The 14,341-nt window shown below is 35.5% G+C and overlaps 1 protein-coding gene across 2 annotated transcripts in view; it reads left to right on the top strand.

Moving 5' to 3' along the window:
• The window catches only part of RPS6KA5 (ribosomal protein S6 kinase A5), a 77,289-nt gene extending 64,384 nt beyond the window's left edge, over positions 1 to 12,905 (top strand). For both annotated transcript variants that reach the window (XM_014869879.2, XM_088167468.1), the window contains exons 16-17: positions 280 to 443; positions 1,436 to 12,905. In XM_014869879.2, coding sequence (XP_014725365.1) covers positions 280 to 443; positions 1,436 to 1,675 — 404 coding nt within the window. In that variant the 3' untranslated portion in view covers positions 1,676 to 12,905. The remainder of the gene's footprint in view (positions 1 to 279; positions 444 to 1,435) is intronic.
• Positions 12,906 to 14,341: the final 1,436 nt, after the last annotated feature.

The following is a 14,341-nucleotide window of genomic DNA, read 5'->3' as shown; positions in this document are numbered from 1 at the left end:
CGAAGAAATCATTTGGTAGTTCTGAGTTTGTGTGAAGAGAGATGTGAGTTATCAAACAGTTAAGTATCAATTTTTTGCTTTTAAGGTTCTTGTGGAGAGGATGATAGCACAACACTGTGTGAGCCTTATCTAGGATAAATAGTGGCATACCTAGGATAAATATTGACATTAGTTACTTATCAAAGCAATGCATCCGATTTTATTAAGAAATATTTGCATTTTCTACTGACCAAAGATAAATAGCTGACAGTTTTAAAGAATGTAATGTCTTTCTATTAGGACTTCTTACAGTGGATCCAAACAAAAGAATTAAAATGTCCAGCCTGAGATACAATGAGTGGCTTCAGGATGGCAGCCAGCTCTCATCTAACCCTCTCATGACGCCTGATAACTTAGGCTCTTCAGGAGCTGCAGTGCACACATATGTTAAAGCCACTTTCCATGTAAGTTCTGAGAAATTTTATGTCATATGCTATGTTTTGTGATGTGTCATCGGGATTTGTATGTGTTTTCTCTTAACAAAAATACATATCTCTCCTTATAATTCAGTATATGTTTATAGGTGGATGTTTTTTCCTCAATAACATTTCCTCATAACATCTCTGATGGTGTACATGAAAATACGAATGATGAAGGAAGAATAAATTTCTTGAAGATATTTATATTCATGCAGATTTGGGCATTTGAGTGCTCTTCTTGAAACAGCTATAAAAAGTATTCTATTTCCTAGAGAAATCTATTAAAAGATATTCAAACTTTTATTTAAAAAAGAGAAGAAACTTTATATTTAACTTAAGTAACTGTTTGACTTTTTGTCCTTATGGTTACTAAATTGAGGTAGAATTTCTGGAATATATATAGTTCATGTTTTTTGTATCATGGATGGTTTTTTAGTGGACTTGCTTGTCTACTATTATATATTTGTTAAAATCAATTGAACTGCAACTGTATTTTACAAACATAATGTTGATTCTCATGATACGCTCCTTCTACAGAGAATAAACCAAAATGGAGTAGATTTTTGCTGAAATGCTTGTGAGTGCTTTTTTGGGAAGGAGAGAAAAACAAAGTAATTGTTTCTGGGAGAGGTCCTGATAATGCAACATAATTTGTGCTGAAAGAAAAACTGTAATTTAGCAGTATCCTCTCTGAAAATGTAGTGTTAAATAGGTTAAGGCTTAATAAAAATAATTCTAAAGTAAAAAGAACAAAGAGAGGAAGATGCCAGTCAATAATGTTATGTATTGGCTCTTAAATACTTGTAAAGGCTAGTAGAGTCAGTACAGCTACTATAGGAATTAGTTCCTACAGTAGGAATTAGTCAAGAAATTACATCTTATCTTGTGATGTACCATAGCCATTCATAGTAAGTCATAAGGCATAAAATGTGTTAAATCTCTTGAAAAACTTAGAAATACCTTTTATTTTTAAACAGGCCTTTAACAAGTATAAAAGGGAAGGATTTTGTCTCCAGAATGTGGACAAGGCACCTCTTGCGAAAAGAAGGAAAATGAAAAAAACAAGTACAAGCACAGAGACACGTAGCAGCTCCAGTGAAAGTTCCCATTCTTCTTCCTCTCATTCTCATGGTAAAACTACACCGACAAAGACATTGCAGCCCACAAACCCTGCAGACAGCAATAACCCAGAAACCATCTTCCAGTTCTCCGACTGAGAAGCAGAGTGTCCTGTCTTGAGGAGTTAAGTGGTTATAGACTTGGCAGTACCTGTATTGTCTTCTCCCGCCCTTCCTCCCTGTGGCTTACAGGCTGCCACAGGAAGAATCTGTTGCTTTAGAAATGTATTTTAGTCATACCTTTTTAGCTTTGTATTTCTATACATTTCCTTTTAGCGTTGTTTGGTATCACTGGATATAGTATAATACTGTTATACAGCCTACATTGTATTCTCTGAGGGCTAAATTACTGGTGTGCAGTCAAGCTCGAGGTAAGTAGCTGTGCTGCTCATGGTACCGCTTGGAAGAAGACTGTTCCTCAGTGGCACTATCTTCCTCCCAGTTTCTCCCCACTGCTCAAAGAAAGGAAAGCTCTCTAACATACACAGAACTTCGGGATCTTCTGCTCTTACACAGCTCTGTGAAGAATGTTATAGAATTTGATTCTTCATGAGTGTGAAGAATCATTGGTACAATGCACCAAAGCAGTATAGTACTTTAAAGCCTTTTAAATTTATGGTTACATTCTGTCCCATTTATCTGAATTTTAAGATCAAATTGAAGCACTATGGAACTCTTGTTTAAAAAATAACTCCACGTATCTTGTTCTAAACAACTGAGAATAGAAGTCTTAGATTTTTTTTATTTATTTAATTTTTTTAAACACTTCTAGGGTAAAAGATATCTGATAAGGTGAGATGTCTAGTACTGTGATACAATAATTTTTATTTTTTGAAGTTATTAACTTCTGAAAGATTTTACAGATTCTAAAATGTAATGCTATAAGAGAAAATTAAATTTCGTATTTGATGCTTTGGAAAATGGTCACATGTTAAGATACCTATTTCAAGATTTAATTATAATTTATATTTTCTTTTTATAGTTACACAATAATTTTAAAATACTAAGATTTTTTTAAAGATGAGAAAACTCCAGTTTCAACATTTGTTATTATAGGGTCCATAAAAATGCATACCAAGTTATTTAAATTTTGCATTGTGCAAATATGGCAGTCTAATAGTGACTGTAAAATATTAGAGTATATATTTTATTTTTTTGCACTTTATAACATCCAAAGGAGATGTTTTAGATTAAAGTGCACTCAGATCTCTCTTCCTACAAGGTGCTGAGCACTGTTTTACTGGGCTGAATGACCTGAAATCCACCATATTTGGTGGTTGTGATCATTGTGAAGGAGAATTCTGTACTTTGCAGGAGTGAATCCCTGTATATTACCCACTGTTTTCATTCCTTACTGTAAAATGCAAAGCTCTTTCTATCTTGCTTTTACATTGTATATAACAAATACTAGACCTGGGCACCTTGTGTAGTGTAGATGTTAACAACTTATGCACTGGGAATACTAAAGGGAAATTATATTGAACACTGTGCTTCACAACTTGTTCACTGTGGTGTTCTACAGTGAAGTATTTCCTACTGTGATAGTATAGTATGTACATAACTGTTTGGAATCATAAATGTGACTTAAAGAAACATCAGCATAAACTTTTAAATCAGTATATTTTATAAATTTATGGAGAGCTCTTTTATAGCTTGTATTCTCAATGACTAGGGGTAACTTAACTGCTAAAGATGACTCCAGTTTTGCAAATGCTTACATGTGTAAGTTTCCACTGAAGTCGGAGAGGCTTCTTGTCATATGCCTAAATTTGTGTGATGGAAGACTAATTGACTAGAGGATTTTGTTAACAACTGTCTCTATCCTAAAGTAACCTTAATCCAAACCCTATGCAAAAAAAAGTTATAGAAATTGTTTATATCAGTAGTTTTATTTATAGAATTATATAAGATATCAGTATTGACAAATACAATACATCCATGTTTACAGGGACTGTGTGTATCAAAACAAGGCTTTGAAGCCCAACATATTTGTTCTGTGTTTCTTTAATATTAGTAATGGCATTCTGAGGTTTTGGAATTGCTTATGTGAAATAGTTTACTACTTTCTTGATGTGAATGTCAACAGTAATTGCAGCATTAATTTCAGGTTGATGTGAATATTGAGATTTGCACTGTTTATGTAGAAGTAGTATATTTAAAGATCAGTCTATGTGCTAATAACACAAACAACTTTAAGTGGCCGATGTTAAAGTATTGAAAAATAATTGTCAATGTAATATATTAAGGTTTGCTTTCTGAATGCTCTCTTTGGAAGTAATCTCAATAGTGAACATGGCTCATTTGTAAAAGAATAGTTTTCCTCTCCGGAATAAACTTGCTGTAAATACAACAAACAATCCACCATTAATACTTGTTCTGCAGACAGTATAAGTGAATTGGGAGATTGGAGAACAGGTAATTGCTTGTAAAGTTTGCACTTTGAGGAGTTTGTGGAACTTGTTGTCTTCAGGATGAAGACAATAAAAAGCAATTTCAGTCTGATTTTATTTAAGTGTAAGAAACCTTTGGATACCAGGTGGATTTGGAATATTGTGACCCAGCTGAAAGAACCTAAACGTTAGGAACACAGAACAGTTTTTTCCCTGTTGGGAGATTTAAACTGTTTCTTGATAAACTGATGAAACAAGCATGTTTGCACAAGATACTAACTGCTACATAATGGCTGTATTGTCAATCTTTTTTTATATACAGGTTTTGAGATACTGTTGTGAGACTAAGGTTAATAGAATACATCACTTGTATCAAAGACAACTTCTATAGCTGAATATTTCTATGTCTTCTTTGTGCTCTCATTGTAGTTGTTTAATGAAAAATTAAACCCAGGGTATTTCTTTTGGGCAGGGCTAAGTACATTTAGGTGTCACCTTGTATTTGCTTTGAACCAGTTACCCAGGGTAGCTAAAATGTTGATGACCTCTGAATGCCTGCTGCCTCCAGGTAACAGAGCTCTCGAGGAAGTGTATTTGACACTAAGCCATCTGAATTTTTAGATTAGCATCTTTCCATAAACAACTGCTGATGTACATACACATTGATACATTGTAACTTCAGTTGCAAACTAGACAGCTCAAGAGTAAGTTTACTTCTTGTTCTTATGTCCCTGCAGGAGAATATTTACCCTTGGCAGAACAGTGTTTTAATCTGTTGACCAGGCTGGAACTCAAGGTCGTATAAAGACCGTGAGCCATATTTTTCATACTCAAACCATTGTTTCAAATTTGAAGTTGGTCTTCATTAGTACTATAAATACTTTATATTGTCTTGGTGAAGAGATGTTACACCATAAATTACGTGTTGAGTTTTCTTCACAGTGCTGCTATACCTCAATCAGCTTTAATGTCTAGTAATGATATCTGTCTGCTGTCAGAAATACAGTGCTGTCAGCGATGTTGTAGGCAGATTTGTGTGAAAAGCCAAATTTCTTATGAGTAAAGATTTCAATTAGTGTGGGTTTTAATCTAATCTTCAAAGTACTCAATATCTGGTAAAGCCATTTCTTTGTAGTACTTGTAAAAACACAAATATTAGTAGTAGCCGGTAATTCTGCTAAAGGATTTAGAGAAGTACAAAGAAAACATGACTTACTGTTCCTCTGGCATAGTGAAATTTCTATAATTTAAAGAAAAGAATCAGTATATTTGGCATATGTATTGTTTACTGCTGTTGAAAAAACCCTCTATTAAATACTTCATTAAACAGTTGGGAGCAAGGGGCAACATGTATTGCATCAGAGAATGGATTGAGGATTCAAATTGGCTCTGTGGATGGACATATTTTCTCAGCCCTTTTTCATGACTACTTTTCTGAACAAGATAACGATTCCTACACAGCTGTATCCCTTCTCAGTCACCTGAAAGCAGAATAATTCTCAGCAGAAAATGTATTCATTGCTTGTCATGAAATGTTGCACAAACATCTTACATTTTTAATCTGTGCATGTGTTCTCTGCATGCATGTAGATTCATGCTGTATTGCATGTCTAGATCTCAATTTAAAGTAATATGCCTTGATTAAGTGAACTTGAAAATTTTAAAAATGGGTTCTGAGCTCACACAGGTTCGGAGGATCAGATAAGGGGGCTGCCACAGAAGAGGAAGAAGGTTATAGGAAGCCAGAGGTGAGAAGCTTCTGGGAAGATATTTTCAGGAGTAATTTCTCCCCTGGCTATCTCCGTGTGTGTGTATTATTCACTGACAGTGAACTGCAAGCTTTCTTGCCAATTGTCCAGCATAAACATATTTCCTGTCTCTGCAGGTCTCTGAGTATATTTGTGTGTGGCTTTATAATATTTAGTTCATCATATTGAAATTATTTGTTATGTCTCAAGTATCATTCCAGGTGTTTTTACTAAGTTAACAGTCTTCATTCTTTCCCCCATAAGTGACAGTCTTTTGCAATAATGTAAATTTCAAGAAAACATGTATTTTGACAACCTTCATGTTCTGTGTGATAGAAATGGGAGACAGCAACTGGCTGGGAAACAATTATAAGTGTTTAGATAGAGAAGTTATGGGCTGGTCTGACTAATACTTTATTCAGTGGTAGAAAGGAATCCATATTATTCACATGTAAACTTGCTTTTAAAAATTGGCAACCAATCTAACTGTATTTACAAGAGTCATGCAGAAGTCTACTAACTTCCTTTGAAATGCCAATAATAAAGGAAAGAAAAACAGAACTCTTCTTTAATTGCTTCAGGAGCTGCCAAAAAACCTAACAGACGAAACTGCAAACTGATTGCAAACTTCATACAGCTTTTTTAATATAAAGATATTTGTCAACAAATCCAGCATCAAATCTTAAAATTGGTCTCATTTATGTTCATCTGATTTTTCCCTAGTTGCTTTTTTATTTTGTTACATATGCAATTGTCTTAGTATCGTTATGACTTACTATTGTAAGTAGGAGAAAAATCTAAGGATTTAGGATTGGGCCTTGTGAATAACCAAAAGAAATCTGTTTGGAAGGGTAACCATTTCAAAATATGCATATATATATATAAATGATATTTGCTGATTAAACGATGTCTAACCAAGTACATTTAATCTAAGTTATGGGTGTGATTTTGTGTGACATTCAGATATGCTAAAAAAGCTTTCACGTGTGAAATTTTTGGAATTTAGGAAAGTGAGAAGAAAGGGGAAAATTTAAAGATGATGCTACAAAGAGGGGAACATGCTTGAAATTTGTCCTCAATTTACTCAAGGTGACTGGTTACAGTATGGCAGTATCATCGTAAGGTCTGCAGAAGCTCATTCATTAGTAACAGTACATATGCTTTTTTCCTTTAAAAGTAATACACAGTGGAGAACAGAAAGTAAATTCACAAAAGCAAACAATACCTCAAACCTTTTCTCAGGTGTCTCCTTAATGAGTTCTCGTCCTTTAAACAGATAACTGCTGTACGTAACAGTTACTCTTGTTGAAGCCTGCTTGAGGGAACAGGATCCCATTCTCTGGTCATGTGTTCACTGTAGAAGGATGCTACAAATTAGAGCTCAGGGTACTGTGTCCCTGTTGCTTTTAAGTTCAAGTGTTCATACAATTCTGCTTAGTATGTATTACCTTGTCAGTCCAATTGGTATGCAGCTGTGGCAGGTCAGTTCAATTTTAGTGCTGTCACATTAAAAGGAAGACTTGAGATCTACTTCAGGACCAAAGTGAGAACAGGCTTTGAATCTTAACATCCATCTGGATTACAAAAATGAATAAAAGTTTGGCGTTGGCTTTCAACCTTGACAGTCTTAAGATGCTCCTGCAGCAAATATGGATGCTTACAGATATCTTTACAGTATTGATCTCTTACACCTGCAGAGAAGGAAACCTGCAAAATTGTTCCTTGCCAGATAAAAACTTCTGCTGGAGTCCTAGTAAAGAAATCATCCCTAATTTCTACCTTTACCTTTGAAGCTGTAAAGGCAAAAAATGAATTGGTGACAGATTCTGACAGCTGGTTATAAAGGAGCAGGCTGTGTTAATTTGCAGTGAGAGGAACAGGGCGTTCTATTTCATGTGTCAGTGTGGGCAGGGAGTGGGGAGAGGGAAGGAAATGGGAAGAAGGGGATGCTGAGTGCTTTGCCTCACTGTAATTTACAGGACATTTTGGTTGCACACCATTGCTTGTGAAGGAGCAGTGATCTCCACATTCAGTTAAAGTCTTTTTGAATAAAAAACCCCTACACCTGACAACTTTTCTTTTTGGAAACAGTGTCATTTTCAAAAGGTAAATGTAGCATCATGGACATTGATTTCCTTAATGCCGGTTATCAACATATTACAGTGACATTTTCTTTCTGACAAATACACACCTCTCTAAAATTCTTTGTCATGCCAACAAAGTGCAAAACCTTGGGATAAAAGTTTATCAAAAAGCAAGATAAGTAATTGAATTGGTTTATTTTGTCCAATATTCAGAAAATGAATCAAGATTGTGGGAGTGAGTCCAGAGGATGATTCAGAATTTGATGGGAAAAGTACTAGAAAAAAGGATAATTTTGTCAACACAGTGGTGGAGAAAATACAGGAAAGCTGTGTTCTAGAAGACTGCTCAGGACTTGTGGAAGATAGGTGGAACCAGATGTCAGGTGAATGCTCCTGTCTAGAGCTGTGAAAGCCTAACCATCCTTATTTGAAGGATAGTAAGTCCAGCCTGTTGGCCAGTCCTGTCAGAGCCATGGGTTTTAGGAAAATCTAATTCTGGGCTTCTGTCTTGGAGGTACTTCTTATTTGCAAGTCTTGTTAAGCACCAGGTTGTAATCAACATTTGGCAAATCAGACTCTTCTGCTATGTTGGAATAACTGTAATGAAAGTCTGTATCTTCAGCAGCCTGTTTTCTTCTTCAGGCTATGGTGTTCAAAATAGGAAGAGTTTTTTTTTTGTTGTTGCCCTACATTGTGTGGTTAACCACGGTGGTGTCTTCAAAGTTAATGCAAAGCAATCTGGAGAAGTGCATCTTGTCATTGTTAACAAGTCAGCCTCGGATTCCCATAGGAGAAGCTCTTGCCAGAGCTGTGCACAGTGCAGAGCAATAGCATGAGTATTCCCTGTGGTTAGCTGGTGGCCTGCATGTCTGTTCTTCCAGCTCCTGAAGTTGTGTGTGCTGGGAACTCTTCTTGCAGAAAAGTGTAAAAAAAATTAAACCAAACATCTGAATGCTAGGCAGAACACTGGGGTGAAGGCAGTTTTATTAAACCAGGGAGTTTATTGGCTGTTGCATTATGCATGACTTCTCGGCAGTAGGGAGAAGTATCTGAATAAGTCTCTAAGACAGACTGATAGTATTTGAGCTATTACTGATCTCCAGCACTGTCAGGAGCTTGGTTTTAGAGGAAAATGTGTGAATGTGCCTGTATATGGTAAAATGCTATGATATAATGCTAACATCAAACCTAAAGAATCCTACATTTTTCTAGTATATGTTAGGATTAAGTAAGTTATGCAGGTTTTGTGGGGGTTTTTCAGAGGATGTGAGTATGGTGTTTACTTTCAATTACTATTATTTATTTTTACTCCCTGTATGGTATACTTAGTTCTGTTACTTTCCTGGCCATTCTCTTTATGTTAGTCCACTTATTTCTTTGATTTCTGTAGTCTTTCTGCTTGTCCTGAAAGGTAATACATGGGTATTTCTGCCCAAAAAGAACTGTAGAGTCAAATGACTAATATACAGAAGAAATAAAAGTATGAAGAAAGGCTATGCAATAAACATTTTCCTTTATCACTGTGGAAATACCCAGCTTAAATTGCACTGGTCATTAAATAGATACTTTACTCTTCAGATGACTTAACTGACAAACAGAATGAATAGTGTTAGAAGTAAAAAACCCAACAGTTTTAAAGATAACTAAATAATTAAAAATTTTGGGGAAGTGAGTGCAAACTGAAAGATACAAGCTGAAGTAGCATTTTCAAATTGTGAACAAGTTGCCAAATCTGGCTGGCTGACTTATCTTTTACACTTTGAAGTAGAGCTAGGTCAGCAGCAGGTAGGAGAAATCAGCTTTGTCTTGCTGATGTGGAACTTCAGATTTTTGGGAACCTGTACTTGGATCCAGCAGGAGCAGTAAGAGGCTAAAAACTGGCAGTTAGTTCCCAAAAGCTTTGTGAATCATCTTTGTGAAGATAGATGAAGTCCACAGGAGGATAGTTCACATCCCAACCAGCTGTAGTTACAGTAACATTATTGTTTTCTACATGAATTTTTATCAAGCAGCTAAAAAAAGCATATATGCTGTTCTTACCTTATCTGTGCTAATAAGAATGATCTCCAGGGCAGTGAAGCAGACTGGAAGTTATATTCTGTGGTTTCAGACAAATGCTAGGCATCTTGGAGACTTCTTTGATCATGTTTACTGTATTTTAAATTAATCATGTTTCAGTCATTTTCTCTAGAAATACCAAGTTGAGTTTTTCATAGAAAGGAACTATGGCTTATCAGAGAATATGAAGAGGAAAAAAATTAATTTTAGAGAATCTCAGAAGCTGAAAGCAGAGTTTGTCTTTTGACCTACAAGAGCAAGTGTTAGGCAATAGAGTTCTGAAAGGTTGAGTTAGACCAGATAAGGTAAGCTGTCGAGTGTAGAGCCAACTGAGTATTTTAAGAACGTCAGAAATTTAATGCTGAGTCAAACAAGTGGGACCAGAACTGCACACAGCACTCCAGTGCAGATTACAGCATGGGCTCCACTGTGGCAGAATGATGCTGGCTGCTTTGTCCTCAGTAGTCTTTTCTGATTCCTGTTGTTTTGTAGGCTGCCACTGCACAATGCAACAAGGATTTTAGGGACTTGTCTGTGATTTCCTGACATCCTGTATCAAATATAAATCAGTTATCTCTAGACAAATAACTTGTGTTTGGCCAGTTCATGTTGCCTGAAATTCTGTCTTGTTTTGGAGATATCAAGACTGGAAGAATCTGCTGCCTCTTTGGTATTTAACCAAATAGTTAATTATTGTGATAACTTTAAAAAAGTCTAATTTCTTATATAACTTTATTTGGAGCAGGTGTCAACCTTTTGTTTTGGTTTGTTTTTTGTTTGTTTTTGTTTGTTTGTTTGTTTGTGTTTTTTGTTGTTTTGTTCTGTTTTCTGATTTTTTTACATGGTACTTAATTTCCAAAACATGAAGCAAATTTTTTTTTTTTTATTCTGCCAGTTGTTATGGCAGAAACTGATGACTTGTGAGGTCTCTGAACCCATATTTGCTATGCAGAAATAGCAGCTAACATTTGTGTTACTGCATTCACTCCTTAGTGTTTCTGACTAGTTGGAGTATGGATCTCTTGAAATTTTCCCCAGTTAATCCTAGGAAGTCTCCTTCTCTCCTCTCTGCTAAGGACCTTGCTTTTGGAACATAATAACGTAGTCTTGTAGACAAATTTTCTCTTAGGGTCACATCAGGCTGGACAGACTGTGTTCTCCCACTGTCTTCCACCTTCCTTTGGCACATAAGCACGAGCCCAGTGTCCTCAGGATGCTCCTGGTGTTCCACGACCTGTTCAAAGGAACTTGATGAATCCCAGGGGAGCCACTCTTTGTTTAAAACTATTCTGCATTAATTCTGTATCTGCTGATTTTTTTAAAGACTTCTCTCCAGTTATTAACATAATTGAAACATCTTATTTAAATGCATGAATTTTCATTCTTTCTAAACACAGAACAAAAATAGTTGCTGAGCATTCCTTTGTGACTGACGTTTTTCTTGCCTCTGGATAGTAATAAACTGATGATGTTGCTAAAATTATTCATTGTCCTCGGCAACTTTCTTAGCCATTTGTCATAGTACTCACAACATACAGTATTTTCTGTCAATGTTTTAAGCTACCCACAGGTTTAGAAATTTTCCAAAGTTATGTGTAGCTTTCGACTCCCTCTGGTGGTCTGGCAATGGAGCTGGCAAATAGTTTCACTATCGCTGACTGCAACAAGCAACACGTTTGAATGCAGTATGACATTTGTATTTTATTTTTACCCTTAATAAATAGTAAAAAATGGTGTATGGGTGGTTTTCTATTTGGAAAGTAGAGGCCTAATAAAATGCAAAACCGTTTTATCTTTCTAAAAACATATAATTACTATTTTTAAAAAAAAATCTAGAATACTATTCTGGACACTGTTTTCATAAGTAAGTCAAAAGAATAGGAAAACGTCTTTGCCTCTGAGGTTCAGTTTGTCTATGAAGATTTTCTTTTTTGAGTTTAAACTAGAGATTAAGCTACAGCCTGGACCACATCTAGAATTTAGCTGAACTGTGTCTATAAGTTTTGTTATTGTGCAAAGACAGTGCAGGGTCCCTCTTCACCTTCTTCCCTACAAGCAGTGTTGGACACCAGTTTGAAATAGGGCTGGAAAGAGGCATGAGAGTAGCACAGTGAGAGACCCATGATTAGACGTTACCCTGGCTTTTCCCCGAACTTAAAAATAGCCAAAGCACTTATCTCAAATCCTTAGATCTTTGAACAAGACTGAAATGTTTTACACTGCCTCAATAAAAATGAGAAACAGCAAACTATGGCTTTTTTTTCCTATTTCTTACTACATGTTAATATAGGATAGCAAATTTACTGGCACCATACCATTGTAAAAATACAGTTATGGAGCAAGTCGCAATTCAGATATAAATTTATTTATTCAGCCTCCAAAAAACAGTGGAGTGTGGTTTCTTTTTTAATTCTGGGAGGTGAGTTTTTTCTGTGATGTGTGTAAATATGTGCATTTGTGGTGCAGAGGATATTTCCAGACACAGTGTGGCAAGTTTAAAATGTAGTATGAAACACTGAGCTGGAAGAATATGATTTCAGTAGAAGCTGGCAGTTGAATGATATACTCTGTTACCCTTTCACTGGCAGTGCTGGCTCCCATTTCACAGGAGTGGGCTTGGAAAGGACTTCTTTTGGAGTCTGACTTTTTTTTTCAGAACTTTTAGTAATTAAACTTTGGATTCAGACAATCAATATCAAGGACTGTTAGCCACTGTTATTTATTAAAGACTGTGAATTAACATCAAGAGATTTCATAAACTAGTAAAAAAATCTGTTTGCCTGCTTGTACAGGCATGCATTCCATTTTCTGTATCAATTACCCATTATCTCACAAGTGCAGTATGAACTGAATAACTTTGAAGGCAACAAACTACAAAATCAAAAGTCCATTGTGAAGAAACTGTTCGGGTTCCTAGGTTGTCTTTAATTGTTTTGTGTATGATTTTAACTTTCAAACAGCCATAAGGGCTTAATGGTTTACAAACTAATGTACATTTGCAGTTGTAATTATTTTATCTCTAAGAAAATAAACTCATCTAAGTACAAAACTTTGAAATGTTGAAATAATTTGCTAAAGTTTATTTCACTTTTTACATGGCTGTCTTCCTTGCTATGGGACAAGGGTGGTAGGTTTTATAATTGTTGTCAGCCTGTTGATTTAGTGGGTACTCTTCAGTCTCACTTCCCTTCAAACAGCATGTTTGTACTCTCAAAAAGGAGACAAATGTCACTGTGAAATTATTTCCTCAAACAATTTTCATATGGTCTCTTCTCAGTTTCATAGAGATTACTGACTTCAGTAGGAATGGAGAACTGTGAGGTTGCTTCCTTTCAGTAACAATGTTGCACTAACTGGAAAAAAAAAAAAAAAAAAAGACCTGGTTTCCAGTAGAAAATTTCCAGTTTCCATAATGGTTACGAGCTGTGCTCTTCCCTCTAGAGAAATTAATTATCCCACTAATGAGTTTTGGCCTGAGAATTTTTGCACTTCACATTTGAGAAAATAGCAGACAGTAGTAGGAGTTGATTATGATTGCCTTAAAATACAAATAGTATTTGAATTGCATCTCTGATCACTTGCAGTAGGAATATATTTAACATTCTAATATGCATTACAATGTTGATTTTAATTGAAAGATAAAAGATTGGTAAAATGACCATTTATGCTGAGGAAAAGCTTTTTAATGTTTACTTTTAATTTTACTGTGGATATAAAAAAGGACTTTTATGCTGTCTCCTGTAGCATATTTCCCTCAAAATTGTTTTCTTTCTCTGATGTATGCTATAGATAGAAAAATAATTTTAATAATCAGCATTATGAATAGCAGCTTTGGACAAATATTTTGAAAAAAAAAATACATACCACTGGTAAGTGTGCCAAACTAAAACCAGAGTTGTGGGTAAACTTGCATATTAAACACTTTTTCTTTAAATAGTGAAACAACACTGGCCATTAAGCTTTACTAACCTTTGACACAAGTTGGCTGTAAATCTTGGATTCTTCCCCACTTCTTCAGTGGTGAATAGTATTTGTCTAAGAAGCCAAAAATTTAGTCTGGAATAAAAAACCCATTGACCCTGTAAGTTTGCTTGCAGGAGGTTTTTCCCTGTCCTCTGGGTTTTGAGCATTCTATTTTCATATGTTGCCTTTATAAATGCAAGTACTTTTAAAATTGGTTTTACTGATTCTTTTTCATGGAATACTTAATATCTTAGCCGAGATTAAAATGCTACTTTATTTAAGTCAGTTTATATTCTCTCTAACATTGTCACCAGTTTAAAGGCCCATCATCAAAAGGCCTGTTTCTCATAGGTCTCTGTGGAGTACTAGTGCAGCAAGTTTCTTTACCAGGTTTATTTTCAGGTGATGAGAAGTATGGGAGTACTGTATCAGTGTGTGTATTGGGTTTGTGTGGCCAGGTTTTGGTAGTGCAGGGGACACTGCAGGGGTGGCTTCTGTGAGAAGCTGCTGAAGCTTCCCTCA

Source organism: Sturnus vulgaris, chromosome 6, assembly GCF_052056855.1.
Source record: "Sturnus vulgaris isolate bStuVul1 chromosome 6, bStuVul1.hap1, whole genome shotgun sequence".
Taxonomy (NCBI): Eukaryota; Metazoa; Chordata; class Aves; order Passeriformes; family Sturnidae; genus Sturnus; species Sturnus vulgaris.
This window is presented reverse-complemented; position numbering and strand designations above follow the sequence as displayed.